The 22,449-nt window shown below is 36.0% G+C and overlaps 3 protein-coding genes across 3 annotated transcripts; all 3 read right to left on the reverse strand.

Moving 5' to 3' along the window:
• Nucleotides 1–1,146: 1,146 nt before the first annotated feature.
• On the reverse strand, nt 1,147–5,482 carry LOC108211046 (AP-1 complex subunit sigma-2). Its single transcript, XM_017382532.2, has 7 exons — nt 5,317–5,482; nt 3,909–3,995; nt 2,649–2,740; nt 2,418–2,526; nt 2,308–2,343; nt 1,523–1,609; nt 1,147–1,442 (listed from the first exon to the last, which is right to left on the reverse strand). Exons 1-7 carry the CDS (start codon nt 5,317–5,319, stop codon nt 1,371–1,373), a joined length of 486 nt encoding a protein of 161 aa, XP_017238021.1. The 5' UTR covers nt 5,320–5,482; the 3' UTR covers nt 1,147–1,370.
• Nucleotides 5,483–6,054: 572 nt separating this feature from the next.
• On the reverse strand, nt 6,055–10,394 carry LOC108211533 (uncharacterized). The gene is made up of 9 exons (XM_017383162.2): nt 10,040–10,394; nt 9,824–9,908; nt 8,843–9,157; nt 8,397–8,737; nt 8,169–8,268; nt 7,713–7,766; nt 7,541–7,627; nt 6,825–6,953; nt 6,055–6,692 (listed from the first exon to the last, which is right to left on the reverse strand). Exons 1-9 carry the CDS (start codon nt 10,090–10,092, stop codon nt 6,372–6,374), a joined length of 1,485 nt encoding a protein of 494 aa, XP_017238651.1. The 5' UTR covers nt 10,093–10,394; the 3' UTR covers nt 6,055–6,371.
• A 10,226-nt stretch (nt 10,395–20,620) lies between these two features.
• On the reverse strand, nt 20,621–21,493 carry LOC108211015 (uncharacterized). Its single transcript, XM_017382493.2, has one exon. The coding sequence runs from the start codon at nt 21,491–21,493 to the stop codon at nt 20,621–20,623; it is 873 nt and encodes a 290-aa protein (XP_017237982.2).
• Nucleotides 21,494–22,449: the final 956 nt, after the last annotated feature.

Raw genomic sequence — 22,449 nt, forward strand, 5'->3', positions numbered from 1 at the left:
ATTTTTTTAGGCTAGTAGTAATATTCAAATAATATAGATAAGAAACAATTTCAAAAAAAAAAAATATATATATATATAGATAAGAAAGACTAAAAGAGTAGGTAATACACTAATGACCGTTTGGGAAATGACAACTCAAATCCTATCATTTAAAACTCTTCATTTTGAATAAAATACACATTTCCAAACGCCCTCTGCTATTAAAGATTTTCAAACTGTAGATCTTACAAAGGATCAAGTTAAATTTGTAAAAACAGTGTCATGCCTCTTAATTCTTGACAACCGAAGTTGGTATTAAGTTTGTCGCTAGTAACAAGTATGAAATTGTTGGCCGTGCTCTTCTAGATTTTGATAATAAGAGATCTTAGAGATGTGAACCTTACATATATGGTAGCACATTCCTTCTAATCAACGGCCAAAATTCCACAAGTGCGAGCCGACCCAACCCAACAACTTTGCATTTAGTAGGGTTGTCGCTGCACTTCTCAGCCATGGAAACTGTGAGCCCAAGTCGGCACATAGAAAGCTATTCACAGTGCTCATAAAGCCATATACAGTATGACAAATACATGATGGGCGGGATGGGAAGAGGGTAGGGTTATGAAATTGACTAGACAGCCAATGAACCGATGATGGCTAATCAGCACAGAGACACAGCAATTCGAAAGGAGGTGCGTTAATGAGCCTGCGCAACTCTAAAGCTTCCTTTTTTGAGGTTCTCAAATACAAGGAATAATAATAGAGAGAATGTGACATAAAATGAGACTGCAACGATATCAAGTGATTTCTAAATTATTAAGACATCTTCAAAATTACTAGCATTTTCCTATTTTTCGATAATCACCGGCCATCTCCTATGTCTTTTTTGAAATAAAACATTCATATTCTCCTTTCCTACGTTCTGCCCTTCTGGCTCCTCACTATTTTATACTTCCTACATCTTTGTCCCCCCATTTCTCCTTACTATTTCAAATATATTATAACAATAATAAGTAATATATGTTATTGGAATAAACATACAAATTAGTGATTTAAATCACTAATTTGTATGTTTATTCCAATAACATATATTACTCATCATAATATAAAAGTGAGTTTGAACTGTAAACCATAATTTCAGTACTCTAAACAACACCAGAACAAAAATTTGCAAGATAAATGTCTAGCTACCAGAGGATACCTGCACCTCCGATAACTAAAATATAATTTGAATATTGACTATCAGATGTTGCCACTCAATTAACAAAAGAGAAATGATTTGAACATTCATACAAGATACATTTAGTATAAAGTAGAAACAGCCTGCATATTACAAAGACCATGCCTAAAATGCATAACAGAGAGAATTGAACTCCGCAAACATACTTCAATTATTTGGTAGCCTGAGAGATCATATAGCTAACAGAGTTAGCTTGTTCTTTGGCAGCCTCTACTAAAGCATCCTGCAAAATAATCCAAAATGTTGAAATTTATGATCTTGTATTACATTGGTGCTCAATGGAACATTAAACAGAAAAACTACCTGTGCAGCAATTAGACGAGCAACTGCCTTCTTGCTGGATTCTTGGAGCTCACCAGCTATAAGAATCTCATCCAGTATATAATAAGCCTGCCAACTCTCATGTTAGAAACTTGTATTTCAGAAACATTGGTACATTTAACAAGTCTGTGATTTGATCTGAGCTGGCTTAAACTTGACTCGGTAAATTGGGTTTGATTCGACTCAATCTCGTTCCAAACTCAAGCTTAAAGAATTTTGACACAATAATAAACTCAAGTACATTTGAGTTTTACTTTAATTCAATCCGGACTGGATTTTTTTTGTGCAGCAATATATCATATATAATAATATTGCTGAGGACCCCATTGGGCACTTTAATGGAATTTAAAGTTTTATTTAATTATTTGGGTAGCTCAAACACGACTCAGCTTGATAAGCTCGCTAACAAACAGAAATATGCAAGTTGAACTTGATCACAATTTCAGACTCGAACTCAATAACTTATAACTCTTCTGAACTAGGTCTGAATTACAGCCCCGGATACAAAGTAATAAAAACATGTAGAGCCACATTGCCGAGATAACAAAGTGAGATAAAAAATATTAGTACAGAGAAAAAAAATATTTAAGCAGTAAGATATTTAATGTGAATCTCCACTTAAAATCAATTCCTAGCCAGGTTTACAAGGCAAATCTAAAGCCACAATATTTCTTGTGAAATTTTCTTTACAAAAAAAACATTAATGGATTTACTATAATTTTTAGGATGATTGAATAAATGCTTTTATTTAAAGGACAAGAAAATACCTTGTGGAAATTAAATATCAAGTCCAGCTCACACACCTAAGGAAGCGGAACAAAATTAATTCGAATATTATAGTAAAGTAAAAAAGATCATAGAGGTTTAGTAGGCTAACGCTTCCAAAATAACGATCTAGGATCTCCACAAAATGATGTATAATTTCAAGGATCTCTAATTCATTGTCATCCTGGTTGACACACATGCAGAAGTAAAGGCTAGCATATCTGCAACATGCAATACAAATAAAGAACAATGGTAATAATGCTCACTTCTGACATTTAACAATATCTCATTTGATAGAAGGAATCTTCCATTCTGCTTAGTTATACCATAATCATGCTAATACCTTTTGTAAACAACTTTAAATCCCCTCCACTCCACAAAATTGCAAAGCTTAGGACCGCGACTGAGAATCATGCCGCTAAGCTCTCGAACAACCTTACAAGTTATGTACCATATCAAAATTAGTTTTAAGAAAAGTAACTTAGAATTAAAAACTAGAACTATAAAATCAGTGGGCAATTGATTTACAATACATTACTCCCTCCGTCCCCCTCATTTGTTTACATTGGGGGACGGGAGCTCGGCACGCATTCTAATGTTCTCATAAAACGTAGTTTGATAAATTATTTTGAACTTTTTTTTCTTCTGAATAAAAATTTGATGTTTATATTTTTATACAGAAAAGAAAAAATTCAAAAATAAGTTATACAACTATGTTTTATATGTGCGTTAAAATGCGTGTCGAGCAGTGCAAAAAAACTATAAAGAAATGAGGGGGACAAAGGGAGTACTATATTTGTAATTTACAATAAGAGTAAGCACTTTGTGTACCTGCACCATCAAGAATCTAATACAAAACTTAGCAAAAAAAAAAAAAAAAAAAGAATCTAATACAAACAATACATTACTTTCAATCCTACCATGTTGCATGACATTTTTATGATATTTGACGGTTAGTGCACTTATGTCCAAGTCAACTATTACCATAAAGACAGTATTGCCTCAATGTTCCTCAATAGCCAACTAATGACATACTTCTTCCCTAAGTCATACTTCTTTCCTAAATCAGAGCTGAACCTCAATGGTATTCCTCCACAAATTGCATTACCTTGGCTACTAACTTTCTCAAACCGAATTAATGGCTTGATTTTGCAATGTTATCCCTCAAAGTAGTTGATACCTTGTAATTACGGATAATTGAATATGATACACATCAGGCACCAAATTATCCGTTTCTTCTTCCCCAAATCATGGATGTACACAAGACTAATTATACAAGAACAATAAACAATGCGCTATAATTCTAAACAATCTATTGCATGGACTTAATTGTCGAAAAAGTGCAAGTCACTGCTCTGAATGGCTATCTTTACTAAAAAATATTGAAACGCTTGTTTGCATTAAAAATCATTAGGCACTTGGGGGGCAAAAAATAAGGAAATAGGGTTGTTCCGTTATATAAGTCTGACAATCAATGTTTTAGTCTCTAACACTTGAAATCAAACCAAGCAACCAACTAAAACAACTGCCTTATATTTATGTTACTGTTAAGCTTTAAGAAAACTTAAAAGAATATGAGTAAAAATTTGACTAGGAAAACTACCTTGGTTCTTTCCTTCTGAGCATAAGGAGAATACCATTTTGTCAACCTCACTTTCCCTTGTCTGCTAATGAGAAGCACAAAATGAATCTAAAACGCAAAAACAATTGTGTAAGTATAACATAGTAATATAACAATATGCAGAATAAAAAAAAATTCCTCAACAGAGCAGTTTACACACCATACAACTTACAGACATAGTGGAGATAGTCACAACATAGGCAAATTAATATCCTAGGCTAGATTAAGGTGAGGAAAGTTAATATTTAAAAAAAATGTTCATGATTTTAGTAAAAAAGTTTCAAAAACTCTTAGGACATGATTTTAGTAAAAAAGTTTCAAAAACTCTTAGGAGGCGTTTGGTTCATGGTTAATGAGCCCGGTTAACGGGAATCGCAACCTCAAATCCATGTGTTGGTGTTTGGATTAGCAATTTTATGACATGGAATGGGAACCCCAATCCCACTTGGAGGGTAAATCATTCCTTACACACCCCTTGGGATACCCATTCTCATACCCCTCATTCCCATTCCCACTCATGATCCAAAACCCCCTTGGTGTTCCTATGCATCTGAATTCACACCTGATATAATCTTCAGCTTCCCCCTTCATAAATGGGTGTTTGGATGGTTGATAAAAAAGGAAACTGGGAGTGGTAATGAAGGTTATGTGAATGGGGATTAATGGAACGGCCAAACGGGGATGATATGAAATCCCAAAGCATATGGAGGGAATGATTTGCCATTCTAATTGGAATGAGGTTCCCATCCCAACAACAAAATCGCTAATCCAAAGTTCCAAACACATTGAGGTCCTGTTAACTCAGCCCATTTACCATCTAGCAAAAGACAGTAAGCTACATCTAGTAAAGCTTTTACTGGTTGTTAGTCACACACATCAGAAGCACTTCTGCCCAAAGTACGGACATAAACTGCACCACAAGAAAAGTCATAACGAGCTACTGAGGCCTCCTCACTTAGCATCACCTTCTTGAACGAGAAGCATGGAATGTAATTGGAAATTCAAACAATTGCAACGAGCGTGTCAATTGTTATGATCAGTGCTTGTCTACTTAAGTAACCTTGTAGCTAGCTATCCCTAAGAAATCGCAGTTACCTACCAATTATAGAATAACCTATTTGTAAACCAATAATTTTACCGAACACAAATGTCAGCAGTTGAGAAATGAAGCAACTTGACATAAATCATACAAAACCACAGGGCTGAAGATAAATTAAGCCCAGATCCCGAATTCATAAACATCAAGATCCTAAAGTTAAATTTATCTTTTCATACTAAATATTAGGTGCAAAATCAGATCGACAAGTAAAATTGTTAGAACATGAAAGATAGAGATGAGCAAGAATGAAGACATAAATCAATTAGAAGAAATCAAGACTCGTACACATACCATTTTCGATCCGGGTAATCCAAAAGCTACTGGTTGCTGCCTGCCACTGTATGTATGTGTGTATGTATATCTCCGGTCAGCCGGTTCTATTCTATATGTATCTGTGACGAGTTGAATGATCTCGTTGGCTCGTCCCCTCTGTGCCACTGTGTTAATAACTTAGATTATATAAAAAAAAAATATAACTATTTTTTTTAATAAACAAATCAAACAGAGACGCCTTGGGATCTTAATAGAAAACTTTTCATTTTCAAACTTCACATCCCATTATAAATTTTTTTAATAAATTTTTTGTATATAAATAATTATATTCAAATAAGTTCTAATTTTTTTTTATATATTATAATAAATATGAGTTATTGATACTTATTAATGAAAAAGATTATTTCAATAAGTAATTACTAAAAATAATGAATAAAATGTACGTTCATAAATATAATAATAAATATGTAAACATACATTAACACATAATAAACAAATAAAGTAAAAATCAAATTTTAGCTTCTAAGATTTGGTATGTATTTTGTAGTTGTGTGTAGTTTGTAATTAAGAGTCTACTTTATTTTTGAGTTCGTCATATTGAATGCTTCTTTTCTCAAATGTGTCATGTATCATCTTCTCGCCTCATAGATATCCAATTACAAAATACATACCAAATCTTAGAAGCTAAAATTTGATTTTTACTACATGAATACAGTTGCATAAGTTCAAATTATATTCTCATGGTCAACACATATATTTAGGAACAGATTGAGATTTTTTTGGAATAAACCATAAAAGGAGGTTTAAATACAAGTCTCAAACATAACAAAATCACTAGCCTGTTCCATTTACATCACTCCATCACAAACCTATACAATTTTTACATCCCTCTATCAAAACATAATAAAAACTTTATTATTAAGGCCTCTATATAAAACAAACCTCAAGCCAAGATCTTCATGGAAATCCTTTCTACTCCTTCAAGTACTGGCAACGCTCACTCATAATTTACCCTCCCCGACTCTACTTCCTTGTATGTTTGGTTTATAAAATACAAAATAAAACTCGTATGCCTAGACAGACAATCTTCTCTCCCCTACTGCTTCTCTGTTAATCACATATCCAAATTTGGAGTTCTGCCCTAACCAGCTGATGCATTTCTCAGGTTTACCTTTAATGCATCTCGCGATAGCTTTCTTCTCAGCTTCTGATAGACATGCGCTAACTATGTCTAAAAGGCCAGTCATATTTAATGACATGTCCTTCGCAAAATCTTCCAGCATTTTTGGGAGGCATACTTTTGTTTCCTTATGAACATACACATTAGCCTGTATAAACTCTTCTTTAGCAAGTCTGAGATCTTTGAAGATGTTGTCTGCTGTGTAAACTCGTACCTGTTTCCATTACATATTCCATTAATGCAAATGATCAATCAATCAGAAAAGACCTTAAATAAGCCATCAGCAGATATCTTTTGAATAACAATATGCAACTTGGTGAATCAGTTAGGAGAAAGGACAGCTTACAGAAGGGTCAGAGAATGCCCCTGAACAAAGTGCAAAATGAACGAGTGGTTCAGGGTAGTCGATTGAATATACATGTTTGGAGTTCACAGCTTTAGACTTCTTTCCTGGAGACAGCAGGGTGTCCAGCCACTGTATCGATCATATAAGCAAATTTATTAGTAATATACAAGTCTATTTCCAAAAGAAATTGCTTTTCAAGAAAAAGAGGCATTAGCTTGCGATTGAAATCTATTTGCTTCTCCCAACTTGTATTCAGAACATGATTAAATGAAAACATGCATTTGCCTTTTATATTTAAATATACAGAATCATAATCCAGAACTCTACTTCTATATGGTGCATATGCCATGTAACTAGGTCAAGAATAGAATGCTTGCTGGCACCTAGTAATTAGGAAACTCAGGAAGCTGTGTACATGGAGCATACAATTCAACAGAAAATATTCATTAAGATTTATATTAAAGGCATTTAATAGAAGATTTAAACAAAAAAAGTGAAATTCTAATTTCTACACCATGGTCGCTTCAAGTATTTAAAGTATCTTCTTCTCATTAGCAACCCACATATGGCATGTTTAAACATATTATGCTGGTACTGTATCCTCATTTTTAAATCAAGTAAAACATGTAATAACTAACAAGTGACGATAATGAAGTTTTTTTGATTCATATGTAGTCAAAAGAATTATATAACAGCACAATCATGATAGAACATACCGGTGCTGTATAGTGTGATCTGATTCCTAAAATGGAGCTTTGTATAATGTCTGCGTTTATGTATTGGCCACCAATAGTATAAGCTGCCTGGGATAAAGATTGAAAGTTGTTTTAACATAAGCATATTCAGGTAAGAATATAAAAGATAGAGTAATTAGCAACAATTTTTTACCTTCAGAATTGCATTACTTTTCACATAATTTGAAGTCCCGTAGGCCAAATGCGCCTGTAACAGAAACCAGTGGCCATATAAAAGAAGTCAATAAAATTTTTAAAGAAGTACATGCAGAAAATTTAATAAAACTGCCGTAACACATATTTGTGCTTGCTAATGTGAGGAGATGGAAGACAACTGTATAAAGATTAGACATCAATACTTTGCACAGGATGCGAGCTTCACAAGTTCCAAAAGCCCACATACAGTTTAGGGTCTAATGAATTACTAAACCAACTTATCCCTGATTATTTTTCAACATAAAACCACATGAAGGCGTTTTATATAACCATTGGATTTCAGTGTTGTTTTAACTAGAATGATACAAGGAAAGGTGGTGCCACTCAGCAAAATTCTGTTTGGTTTATGGCCCTAAAGGTTATAAATATATAAAACAAACACCACAAGTCATACATGCATCACCAAAGCATTGTGGATATTTATCCAAAATGCAAGCTTCTCCTCACGCGTCATTTTCAGTGGTTCAACCTTCTCAAGATTTTTCACCAGCAACCTATACAGTGCACCAATAAGCATATGTTAAGATATTATCTAAAAATTTCATCAGAGAGTATATATTGATACTTTCCCTATCCAGTAACAAAATTTAATTTCTTAATCTTGATGATGATTGGTAGGTACTTGAAATTTTGTAGCATTTTGGCTGCCAAATTGCTGCTATCTTCTTTCAAGCCCTGTATTTGACTCCCTCCAGTTTCTTCATTGAAATGAGGGCTCCAATTTTCAGAAAGATTCCTGGGAGATAATGTACTTGAGGAGGACAGGGACGAATTAGATGAAGCTGAAAGGCCTGTATTCCTTGGAGTGGAATCTGCAGAATCTGCAAGTCTACAGTATATTGACGACATGCATCTGATAATGTCTTCTGAAAGGCGATCAGGTTTGCTAAGGTTAACATCCATGCGAGAAGTAACAAGGTGTTCAGCCAGACTTCGGTGACCTTGATTAGCAGTTGCCCAGCCCTGCATTTGCTCACAACATAAGTTAAAACCATATATAATTTGTTAAAAAATGCAATACTTACAGCAGTATATAACATTAAAATCGTTCATTTTTAGTTTGCTAACCTTTTTACAAGATGACTTTGGAGTAGCAGCATATTTCTGATCATCTAAATTGGCCACGTTACGCGTAAAAGGGAGGCTTTGATTGTAATAATCAGGACTATCTTTGCACAATTTAGGCTCCAGTCCAAGACAACATTTATCAGAGCTGTTCCGAGATTCGGTGTCACTTTTATTCTGTGAAGAGGTTTTACTTCCTCCAGGTGAAGAAGGAATATGCTGCTCAAAAGCTGCTCGATAAAGTGAAAGAATATACCGTTCCAAGTATATGATTTCACCCTCAAGATTGGTTATTTCCTTCACCAGTTCTGCAGATGACTGACAAAAAGCGAAATATACATCAGGCAACGATATGGCCAGTATATAGAGCTCAAAAAGTTTAATTGGGACACTTAAATATAACAATTAGCATAATAACGTGAACAGATCAAAGTTAATAAAACCCAAACTGTGATGCCAGTTTCTTGTAAACATATACTTCTCCGTCAGTAGTATCCTAGCAAAAATTATGTAGACTACAATAAAAACAACATACTGAATTGAAGAAAGAGGAATCAAAAAATAACATATATATGATTTAAGATTGATTACAAAAGAATACAAACAGCTAAATAGATTATTTCGGTACATTGGCAACAAAATGAGGACTTCAGGTCATCGTACCCAAATCTTGGTCTCCAGAATGCAAAAGAAAACTAATCGACACGAAACAAGTTAGTGACCTCAGTAGAGTCTCAGCGCATCAGAATCAAAGTTATTTATAACCCCTAGCTGATAGGCTGTTAGGATGGCATAAATCTTATTGGAAGTAAAATATCTACCATTTAGGATTCAAGTGCCAAATGCACATCCTGCCCCATAAATTTGTCATGGGTTCGAATCTTCACTCCCCCTGGCCTAATACTTAAAAGTACTAACCAAAATACAAACAATAAAAAGGTACATTACTAATTAGACAAGGACCACATTGAACAGAAAACTTACAGGCTTATATTGAGATTGAGAAGAGGGCCTAGGAGATGAATTCAGAAGATGATGATTCCTGGGAGACTGTCCTTCTTGTGGAGCACTGCGCATAAAATCAACATTTAAGCCTTTAATTCTTCATTCAACATTCAAAAAACAACCAAATTAATTGCTTTGTTAAGAACCCTTCATATCATAAATACACTTGAAACAACTATAAGAATCTGTGCTCACCACTTGAAACTAGAGTATGGAGAAGAATGAGAGCTGTCTTTTGCCCCCAACATTGCAGCTCAGAAACTTCACTCACCGACACAAAAAAATGACAAAAACAAATAAAAATACAGCTATATCAAGAATTAAGAAGAGAGAGCATAAACCCTTAAAGAAGTGGAGGGTATATTTGGATAAACTCAAATGAGGCAAAATGCTGAAGATAGATATAGAAATAAAATCAAGAAATTAGATGGACAAACCCACCATAGAAATGTGAAGGTGGGTGTAGCATTATTTTAGGGAAAGATCTATCTTGATATAATGAACATTTGCCAACTTTTATGGGTGATGAGGTCCAAAAACCAATGGCATTAACAACAAGAGCTACTGGACATCATTTTATTACAAATATTAAGTACTACTGGTACTATTTAAAACTAAAAAGAAAAGGGTGTTTAATAATGACTGTTATTATGAACCTTAGTGCTCAGAAGCAGCACTCTTGTCTGGTAAACTATAATATTGTGACTTGTAAATTGTAATGGAGTAGTACATCTCATTTAGTACTGTATTGTTTATGCATACACGTCTCAGTTGCTACATTATATTTACCGTGCATATCAAGTGTGATAGCGTTAAAATACTCAAGTTATAAACTTAAGCGTGCCAAAGATGATTAGGATTGATCTGATAAGTATGTTGTAGCAGTCGTTATTCAGTGTGCTAGGGTAAAAATACTGAAGTCATAAACTTAAGCATGACAAAGACGATTAGGCCTGATGTGATAAGTATGTTGTAGCAGTCGTCTGTCAAGGTGTGTGATAGCGTTAAAATACTCAAGTTATAAACTTAAGCGTGCCAAAGATGATTAGGATTGATCTGATAAGTATGTTGTAGCAGTCGTTATTCAGTGTGCTAGGGTAAAAATACTGAAGTCATAAACTTAAGCATGACAAAGACGATTAGGCCTGATGTGATAAGTATGTTGTAGCAGTCGTCTGTCAAGGTTTTAGAGCTATGTATAATACAGTATTATAATGCGAGCATGTATTAAAAAAATGTAGGGTGGAGTTTATGATTGAATATGGATTAGGGACTAAATTAAGCAGAGAATTAGGTGAGAAAGTGGGTCTGCTAAGGAGGGAAGAGGAAGCAAAGCAATTACTATCTCCATCCCCCACATGCATGTAATATGAAATGGACTTGTTTCTGTGGATTTTAATCATGGACCAACAAGTAGGTAGTAGTAGTGAGTAGAAAAACAGAGTATACATAAATATGAATGTGTATATACATTTGTTGTGCCAACTCTACTAGTTCGCGGTCAACTCAATTTTAGTTGCTAAACTAATTAATTGTAAAAGTAGTTCTCCTAAACACATGCAGAATTAAATTAAGTCCCCCATTTTCTTGTTTTCATTGTTCTGAGGGAAGGAGTAACATGAAAATATGTCACCAAAATTAATGCAATGCACGAGCAACACTAAGATATGCTTTTATCGAATCAGTGCAGTAGTAACCAATAACTATAATGAAAGAAACAGGGCTTCCTAACAATGTAGTAGTAATATAACAACTGCTGAGGCTGGGAAGCCAATTTTCAGGTCGAAAAAAGGGGATTATTAGTATTTTATTTTCTTTGAGCAACGGAGCCTTTGGGAGCGTGATGGGATAATAGTCCACTGATAAGGTCATAAGGATTTATTTCAAGTTGTTTCGGGTTTTGCATTCGAATTCATGTCACAGTTACTTTTTTCATTCCTACGATGTTTTCCTGATTTGGATTTACATGTGCAAATAAACACTAAACAATTACCTCATCCAGAAATGGAGCAGTGACAAATCATACTACTATTCTGCTAAAGACTGAAGTAGTATGTATATATATCTGCAGTTGCTGTAGCAAGGAAATGCAGTAAAAGTCTACAAATATTTGTCCATAAATTTTTTAACTACAAGTACTACTCTACTGAAGAAAAATGAAAAGAAATAGGGTTGACCTTGTATTGGTTTGCTACCAAAGTCTGAATATTTAAACATGCAGTCATACAGCTGTAAATACAAAGAAATAACAAGGCAGACAGTTCCTTTCTCCATGATCCAAGATGAACAAGGCCATTAATGCATCTTTCCTTGCACGGTAACCACTTACCCTACTCACTGCCAAGCAGATGTGCTATCATTTTTGCCATTTTTCATATGTCCTGTCCCTCATCCCAATTTGTACTTTCTCTATAAAATTTAAATTTATTATTAAATCATACCTAAAACAAAATCCTTGCAGCTTTTTTCTCACGTGTTCTCTCACTAATACCGTAGGTGTTTGGACACACCACTTTTGGGATTATTAATAAAAGAACTAAAGAAGCGGTGGACTAGTAGAAGCAGGAAGTAGAAGGTGAAAAAATACCGCTTCTTTGCAACAAAAAAAACCTAAACCCCACTTCTAGTCTCTCCTCTGCGATGCCTCTTCCTCATTGTTTCAATACAGAGTTTTTCCATTTTGAGTAAAATATTTCATGTATTAATATAGGTTCTTGTAATAATTTATTTCTTGACTGTAACAAAATTACATTACAAAATTACCAAACATTATACCAACTTATAAGTCATATCATCCAAACACTTCAATAACTTATAAGGTTTAAGTATCCAAACACTTTAACGTACTTCTCACTTATAATTAACTTCTTTACACTAAGTAATAAATCCCTTCTTTTAAGTTTAGTCAAACGACCCAACTGTCTCCGCATTGATATCTAAAATGTTGTTTGCAGTCCTAATGATATCGTAAACGATAAATCCAGCTACTGTATGATATCAGCAGATATAATTAGTAAAGAGGCCTGCAGACGAGTGTTATTATAGTAATGACACGACGATGGTGCGATCAGGTTGTGGTGCCATGCGTTAAGCCATAAATCGCTCTCCCTACCACAGCCCCATCTAAGATACTAATACTATTATTACATATCAACATCAATGCAAAAATCTCACCAGATGAATCGATGCCACAAATCTTCAAAAAACAGATTAAACTAATACCAAGGTTAGCGTCTTGAGAAAAGAGAGACCAGTATTGTAACAAGAACAAATGTGTACAAGGGTCAGTTTTGTTTTCTTAACGCGTCGCTGTTATAATACTTTGTAATTATCGTATATATATAAACACATTTGGAAGCTCTTTGTGATTATAATCGATTTCAGATAGATAAAACAAGAGCATGATGAACAGCGTTTACGAAGATAACTAGCACCTCACCAAAATATTAAACGAAATCAATACAATCCTTACCATTATTACCTTGTTCTAAGTCGAGTTTGGTTCGAGTTTTTCACGATCAACCTCGAGCTTTTCGTAGTCGAGTTAAACCTAAAAATTATGTCGCTGATGTGACTCGGGTTCAATGACGTAACAAGTCGTCGAGTTTGGTTTTTGAATTATCTATGACCTGTTTCTGTTTGGCTACTGGTGGTTAGCGAATGTTAGCGGATCGAATAAGATTTGACTAGCTGATTGAAGTGGATTAGATTAACGGTTTCTGTTAAAATTATTTGATAAATACCCGATTGATTAAGTTTTTTTGACACAAATGTAAACTCTTAATTTAAAAAACTCATCAAAGTAGTTTTTTTAAAATTAATTTTTTGGACCGAAACATCTGTTTCAATCCTCTAACTACCCAACACAAATATTAGCTTATTCTAGTGGTCAAATCTCTAAAACATCTCAAACTTTTAATTTTGTCCAAACCCTTTAATTTTTGGCCTATTTTCTGACTTTAAATAGATTCAAAATTAATTTAAATTGACTTTCGTGCAATGCACGACTAATTTTATTATGAAAATAAAAATCAAAATAGACATTTAAAGGGGAGTCATACTTTAAGTGTCGAACCAAAAGATTTTTTTGTTTGATTTTGTTTGTATTTTATATGTACATTAGTTTGGATTTTAATTTAAAAAGTCTTATTATTTTATTAATGTGAAAAATCATATCTTTTAGGAGTCGTTTGCTTCACGGGTATCTGGAATCAGGTATGGGTTTTGATGATTCCAAACTCATACCTGATGTTTGATTGCAAAAAATAAAACTTGAAATCCATACCTCAACCTCCAGAGTATGGGTTTTTAATACCCAAGGGAGGAGGTGGGGTATGAGATGGAGGTATGGGAATCAACTTCATTTTTGATTTTTTGTCTATATTTCTGTAATTAAAAATTAATTTTTAATACAACAATAATCAATGATGCAAAATATATAATACTAATTTTTAAAAAAATTTAATTATTATAAATTAATAATTTAAATTTTTTTTTAAAATTTGAATATATTGATTTCAGCACTCAACCAAACACATGATATTAACCTTAAACCCATACCACCTTAACCCCATTTCTCATTCCAACCTCGTACCATTTCGCCAACCAAACGACTTGTAACACCCCCATCTTAAATTAAGACGAGAGGTTACCTACAAATCCAAAACCTGCAAACAGACCACTAATATATATTCCAAACGATGATAAATAGTTCTAATAAGTTCTCGAATGATATAAATCCTCGAAAATAATTTAATCCGAATAATGCGAATAAATAGAATCTCTAAACAATAAAATCCGAATAAATGCTAGGAGTCCATAAATCCTAATCAATGAAAAGAAAGGGCTGCTCTCCATCACACAGTCCCGAATCCCCCTAAGTACCTGCCAGAAGAAGAATACGGCATGAGCCAAATGCCCAGTACGGATTGGAAGCATTTACAAAACAAGAAACATTTAAAATATTTTGACAGTAATATAAATCAGTTATTTTAAAATAACAGGCTGAATCAACAAGGGGTAAGGATATTTCATACCGAGATCATATCAGAACATATACAGATACACACATCATAGGGTACCTAATGTGTGCAACAAATCGGATAACGTGTACGGCATATACAACGTCACCGTCAAATCACAAATCATATCAAAACTGAACTGGGTGCATCCATGTATCCTGAACAAATAATCAAAATGGCCAAAGCTCCTCCCAAGAGCTAACAGAAGGATACGCCGTGACCAATCACACTGTCACGGAAGTATCATGTCAATGGTGCCGAAAAGACATGGCTGTAGTACCCCTACAGCTGGGTAACTCGGTATACCCTATATCTCTAAGGGTTCACATAAATAAAATAGTTTTCACAATTTAAAAATCATATGATACAGATATTTCAAATAAGCCGAACAAATCATAATTTGTATAATCTTTGAAAACCGCATCACAAATATTTAAATCTTTCAAAACAGACTTTTAAAATATTTTTCGGAAATCAAAACAGTCAAATGAATAACGCAAAACAGCCTTAGCAAATCGGACGGATTAAAATAGGACAGAACAAAATCATTTAATATCGAAAGGAGTAGCGCTGAATAAAAAGGAATAGAATCCGTACGAATCAAAAATAGTTTATTTCCATGAGGAATAGCCGAGTAAATTCGAACAAAAGTAAAACAGATTCTTTTATAGTTTAGAATACAACTGAAAAAAAACGATTTTGAAATAGATTGTGGGATAATTTTCAGGAATCAAATCAGTCAAATAAATTTTCACGGAAGGAACAGTGTAAAGCTAAAACGAATATAACAATTTGCAACAAGAATATCGCTGAATTAAAGAAAACGAAATCCGTACAAACACACCGAACAGAAAGGATCAAAACAGAGTAATCAAATTTACTTAACACTAAAAGAAGTAGTGCTGAATAAAAGAGAATGAAATCCGTACCTCGAAAATAGCTAATCGAACACTCACGAGATTCCGCAAATAATTCGCTAAACTCCCGACTCCGAACCTAAATATAAAATTATAATCTATTATTAATAACCGATATTATCTCTAAACTATTTACCCAAACATAATATATTATACTAATATATTAGTAATTATTAATAACGTCCGTTACACCTAATTAGCTTACGGCCAGAGTCTCAAACATACATACTGATTGACTTAAGCCACTTCCATGTGCCTAAACAAATGAACGCATGCACCACTAATCACAACACCAGGCTATGTTACGAAAATATTAAATATAAACTAATGGTTGTACACGATTAAGTTACACTAGCAGAGTAATTGATTAATAGAATAGATTAATAGAATACATAGCATATCAACAATGAAAAGTGAATAACTAAATAATCATGTGATAAAACAAAGTAAGGCCTCTGCTAAAATCATAAAATCATAAATATTCATCACAAAATATATCGCAAAGTCACATAGTATTACAAAAAAAATATTTAATTCTATAATTGAATCATAAAACTCTGAATTACTACGACCAATTATAATAGCTCTAAGGTAATTAATCTAGAATCAAGAATATCAATATAATACAAAACTTGTACGCATGAAAAGAACAGGTGCTCAGGTAGCATGAATGGCCAGGCTTTAACAATTAAGTATAATATTTAATTATATAGTGCCTACTAATGTATAGACTCGAGTACTGCATGATCAGATGAAAGAGTAACACATACTATATTATACCTTATTTCTTTGTTTGCCGCAAATCACCAAAAACTTTGATCGCCTCTTAACCTCTGCTATCGTCTCTCGGCGGCTACCAATAATGCTCTGATAATTTATGTTTTGTGCTAGGCTTAACTTAATATATAAACACAAGTTACCGACTAGTACTAGGAGTCTAAGTCTAAAGTATTCTTATCCTATTTAATCCTATTTAATTAGTAATTTAATAATCACCCAATTTATTAATTCTATTTCTATTCTAATTCAAATTTTATAAAATATACGAATATTACATATATACCCCCTTAAAAAGGATTCCGTCCCCGGAATCTAACGAAACTAATACTCGTACCTGAATCGAATAAGTGCGGATATCTCTCACGAATAGATTCCTCTAATTCCCAAGTAGCTTCTCGCTCCGAATGATTCTTCCACAAAACTTTGACAAAGGAAATGTTTTTCTTTCTCATGACTCGCTCCTCTCGATCTAGAATAGCTTCCGCTTCCTCCTCACAAGAAAGGTCCTCCCTAATCTTATGTAACGGATACTGAACCACATGAAACGGATGATACTTGTAGCCCTTCAGAACAGACACGTGAAACACATTATGCACATGAGATAACTGTGGTGGCAAAGCAACTCTATATGCGACCTCACCCACTCTCTCTATAACATCAAAAGGACCCACATATCTCGGACTAAGTTTCCCCTTCATACCAAAACGCTTAACACCCTTCCAAGGAGACACCTTCAAGAACACATGATCACCGGGTTCAAATCCACCAAACTTTCTCTTCTGATCTGCATAAACCTTTTGACGTGATTGAGCCTTCTGTAAATTTTCTCTAGCCTGCGCCACCTTCTCATTAGTCACTCTAACCAACTCTGGCCCTTCAATATCTCTCTCTCCAACCTCATCCCAACAAGTCGGTGCCCTACACCTCCTACCATACAAAGCCTTAAATGGTGGCATGCCAATACTTGCGTGCCAGCTGTTATTATATGCGAACTCAACAAGATACAAATACTTATCCCAATCACCTGTCCACTCCAAGGCACAAGCCCTCAACATGTCCTCTAACGTCTGAATCGTTCTCTCTGACTGTCCATCTGTCTGCGGATGAAAGGCCGTACTAAAGTTAAGCTTTGTTCCCCAAGCTCGCTGAAATCCCTTCCAAAAGTGTGATGTGAACCTCGTAACTCTGTCAGAAACTATAGACACAGGCATACCATGAAGTCTAACAATATCCCTCTGAAAAATCTCCGCCAACTCATGAACAGGAGTAGTCTCTCGAATAGGCAAGAAATGAGCAGATTTAGTAAGTCTATCAACTACCACCCATATGACATCATTCTTCCTAAAAGTCCTTGGTAAACCGGTCACAAAATCCATGGTTATGTTTTCCCACTTCCAAATCGGAATATCTAGCTGCTGTAACAATCCACTAGGTCTCTGATGTTCTATCTTCACCTGCTGACATGTAAGACACTTACCCACAAACTCCGCTATATCTCGCTTCATTCCATTCCACCAAAAATGCATCTTCAAGTCCCTATACATCTTAGTAGAACCCGGATGAATAGAAAATGAAGAACTATGAGCCTCTGTCAATATTGCCTCACGAATTGTCGAATCTGAAGGAACACAAAGTTTACTACCCAACCATATCACACCCTCATCATCAACACGAAAATCGGTTTGCTTCCCATTCGCCAGCTCCAATCTAATAGCATCCAACTCCGAATCATTCTTTTGAGCGTCCTTAATCTTCGAAATAAGATTAGGTTCCACCTTTAAGCTTGCTACACTGCCATCTGACCCTCTAACATACAACTCCACATCTAAGCGCTCTAAATCTGAAATAAGATGCGGCTGAGTAACAAGAGATGCCACACTCCCGAAGTTCTTCCTACTAAGAGCATCCGCCACCACATTAGCTTTCCCCGGATGGTACTGAATCTTAGCATCATAATCCTTAAGAAGTTCAAGCCACCTCCTCTGCCTCATGTTCAACTCCTTCTGCGTAAAAATGTACTTAAGACTCTTGTGATCAGTGAAGATATCACAAGTCTCTCCATATAGATAATGTCTCCAAATCTTCAATGCAAATACCACTGCTGCTAACTCCAAGTCATGGGTCGGATAATTCACCTCATAGGGCTTAAGCTGTCTAGAGGCGTAAGAAATCACCTTCCCATGCTGCATAAGAACACACCCCAAACCTCTCTTAGAAGCATCACTGTAAACCTGATATCCCCCACTGCCTGATGGTAAAACAAGTATAGGAGCTGACACCAACCTTTTCTTTAGCTCTTGAAAACTCTTCTCACGATCATCATTCCACTCGAACTTAGCACCCTTCCTCATTAGTTGAGTCATTGGCAAGGCTATGGACGAAAACCCCTCAACAAACCGCCTGTAGTAGCCTGCCAAACCCAAGAAACTCCTCACCTCTGTGACGTTGCTAGGTCTTGGCCAATTAGTGATAGCCTCGACTTTCGCAGGATCCAACTCAATTCCCTTACCAGACACAATATGCCCCAGAAATGCAACCTGCTCCAACCAAAACTCACACTTTGAAAATTTGGCAAACAATTTCTTCTCTCTCAAAATACCCAACACAACGCGCAAATGCTCCTCATGCTCCTCCTTACTCCTAGAGTATATCAAGATATCATCAATGAAGACCACAACAAACTTATCAAGGTAATCATGGAAGATCCGGTTCATCAAGTCCATAAACACGGCTGGTGCATTCGTCAACCCAAAAGACATCACAAGAAACTCATAGTGACCATATCGAGTGCGAAAAGCTGTCTTAGGAATATCCTCATCTCTTACCCGTAACTGGTGGTAACCCGATCTCAAATCAATCTTTGAAAAATACTTCGCCCCTTGCAACTGATCGAACAAATCATCAATACGTGGCAACGGATACCTGTTCCTGATAGTCACCATATTCAACTCCCTGTAGTCAATACATAATCTCATAGACCCATCCTTCTTCTTTACAAACAACACCGGAGCACCCCACGGAGACACACTAGGCCTGATAAATCCCCTATCCAACAACTCTTGCAACTGCTCTTTCAACTCATGCAACTCTAGTGGTGCCATCCTGTACGGCGTCTTAGAAATAGGCTCTGCACCTGGAACAAGTTCAATACTAAACTCCACTTCTCGATGCGGTGGCAAACCTGGTAACTCATCGGGAAACACATCTGCATATTCACTCACAACTGCATAATCCTCTATACGGGACTCAACCTTGGATGTATCCTTTACAAAAGCAAGATAACCATCACAACCCTTAGACAAGAGCTTCTTCGCCTTAAGAGCTGAAATCAACTTAACCTCCCCTTTTGGCTGAGACCCCTGGTATACATACTCTGGCTTATTCACATCCCCAAAGATAACCCGTTTCTCCTCACAATTAATCGTTGCCCTATACTCACTCAACCAATCCATACCCAAAATAATGTCAAAGTCATGCATCATCATCGGAAGCAAGTTGACCTTATAATTTCTATCCCCCACAACTATCAGACACTCTCGGTACACATCAGAAATACTAACAGAAGTCCCCATAGGGGTAGCAATAGACATATGCGGAGATAATAATGAAGGTAAGACACCAAGATAACGAACATATGATAGCGATACCACAGAATGAGTCGAACCAGTATCAAATAACACATAAGCATCACGTGTACCCACAAAAACCGTTCCGGAAACAGTACCTGGATTAGTTGCTGCCTGAGAAGAAGTCAATGCGAAGACTCTGCCTGTAGGATTCTGCTGATTCTGCTGACCTCCACTGCCACTACCTCCATCACCATTATTACGTGGACAGTCTTTTAACCTATGATCCATCGAACCACACGAGAAACATGCCCCAGTCTGTTTATAACAAGCTCTGCCTGGATGGTGTCTACCACATGTAGCACAAGGAGCCACCGGAATCATATTGGGGTTACCCCCATACGCTGGATAACGTCCCTGTCCCCTTTGACGATTCTGCCACTGTCTAGACTGCTGCTGAAACTGCTGAGTCTGCCCCTACTGAGCCTGCCCCTAACCACTATACTGATTCTGCCTCTGACCATGAGCTGTATGACCTCCCCTATTCTGGTTCTGTCCACGCCACTGTCCATACCGACTGTTCTGACCACCATACCCCTGTCTACCCTGTGCTGTGACTAGCCGATCATCTCTACCCCTCTTACGACCACTGTCAGATCTGTTAGTCCGGAAGTCTATACGCTCCTTCTCAACATCCTTGGCTGCATCAGCCACCTCTGCTACATTCCAAAATCTGGAAGAAATGATAGACATCCTAAGAGACGACTTCAGCCCCCATTTAAATTTTTCTGCCTGCTGTGCTGCAGTCCCTGCAGAAGTCCCAGCAAATCCCGCCAACCTGATAAATCTCGCAAGATACTCAGTGATACTCTCATCATGCTTCTGCTCAATAGAATTAAACTCTCTCATATAACCATCCTTCTCTGCCTTTGAGAAGTACTGCTCATAAAACAAATCTGTGAACCCCTGCCAAGTCAATGCCTCAAAAAATGCATCACCCCTGATAGTCTTCACTCCTCTCCACCACCTCTGAGCATCCCCCTCTAACTTATACACAGCCAACCTCACCTTTGTAGCGTCATCACATCCCAATGCATCAAAAATCTTCTCAAGATGAACAATCCAATTTTCAGCATCAATAGGCTGTGGTGCTGAATGAAAAGAATCCGGTTTCTGCTTAACAAACCTATCGAACCAAGCTAGTGCATCAGGCTGATTTTGTTGCTCCTCATTATTTCCTGGGTTTCCCTGATTTTGCCTAGCTTGTTGCAAAGCCTGAGTCACTGCTTGAGCTATCAACTGAGCTAACTCAGCTACACCAATGTTAACGTTATCGCGCCTAGGATTCTCACGTCTAGGAGGCATCTACAATATAAGAAACGAAATGAATAAGGAAACGGATTAGATAAGAAAATAGTACAAGCAGATATCAAATGAATTGCGCAGATGAAGTGAGCAGTTGAAATGAATTTAAACAGAATACCCATCCTAACGTCTACCCATTCTCACAGGTCAACCTAAATAGGTTTTCTACAGGAAAGAACCTGGCTCTGATACCAACTTTGTAACACCCCCATCTTAAATTAAGACGAGAGGTTACCTACAAATCCAAAACCTGCAAACAGACCACTAATATATATTCCAAACGATGATAAATAGTTCTAATAAGTTCTCGAATGATATAAATCCTCGAAAATAATTTAATCCGAATAATGCGAATAAATAGAATCTCTAAACAATAAAAATCCGAATAAATGCTAGGAGTCCATAAATCCTAATCAATGAAAAGAAAGGGCTGCTCTCCATCACACAGTCCCGAATCCCCCTAAGTACCTGCCAGAAGAAGAATACGGCATGAGCCAAATGCCCAGTACGGATTGGAAGCATTTACAAAACAAGAAACATTTAAAATATTTTGACAGTAATATAAATCAGTTATTTTAAAATAACAGGCTGAATCAACAAGGGGTAAGGATATTTCATACCGAGATCATATCAGAACATATACAGATACACACATCATAGGGTACCTAATGTGTGCAACAAATCGGATAACGTGTACGGCATATACAACGTCACCGTCAAATCACAAATCATATCAAAACTGAACTGGGTGCATCCATGTATCCTGAACAAATAATCAAAATGGCCAAAGCTCCTCCCAAGAGCTAACAGAAGGATACGCCGTGACCAATCACACTGTCACGGAAGTATCATGTCAATGGTGCCGCAAAGACATGGCTGTAGTACCCCTACAGCTGGGTAACTCGGTATACCCTATATCTCTAAGGGTTCACATAAATAAAATAGTTTTCACAATT

The sequence above is a fragment of the Daucus carota genome, chromosome 3, assembly GCF_001625215.2.
Source record: "Daucus carota subsp. sativus chromosome 3, DH1 v3.0, whole genome shotgun sequence".
Lineage (NCBI taxonomy): Eukaryota > Viridiplantae > Streptophyta > Magnoliopsida > Apiales > Apiaceae > Daucus > Daucus carota.

Excerpts from the sequence above, each read along its gene's own strand:
- LOC108211046 (XM_017382532.2), bottom strand. Across the intron at positions 2,741-3,908 it reads CTCAGAAGGAAAGAACCAAG|GTTGTTCGAGAGCTTAGCGG; the intron begins GTAGTTTTCCTA and ends ATAACTTGTAAG. Across the intron at positions 1,610-2,307 it reads TGATATTTAATTTCCACAAG|GCTTATTATATACTGGATGA; the intron begins GTATTTTCTTGT and ends GAGAGTTGGCAG.
- LOC108211533 (XM_017383162.2), bottom strand. The coding sequence starts at position 10,092 with ATGTTGGGGGCAAAAGACAGCTCTCATTCTTCTCCATACTCTAGTTTC. Across the intron at positions 9,909-10,039 it reads CCATACTCTAGTTTCAAGTG|TGCTCCACAAGAAGGACAGT; the intron begins GTGAGCACAGAT and ends TTTTATGCGCAG. Across the intron at positions 7,628-7,712 it reads AAAGTAATGCAATTCTGAAG|GCAGCTTATACTATTGGTGG; the intron begins GTAAAAAATTGT and ends TCTTTATCCCAG.
- LOC108211015 (XM_017382493.2), bottom strand. The coding sequence starts at position 21,493 with ATGCCTCCTAGACGTGAGAATCCTAGGCGCGATAACGTTAACATTGGT.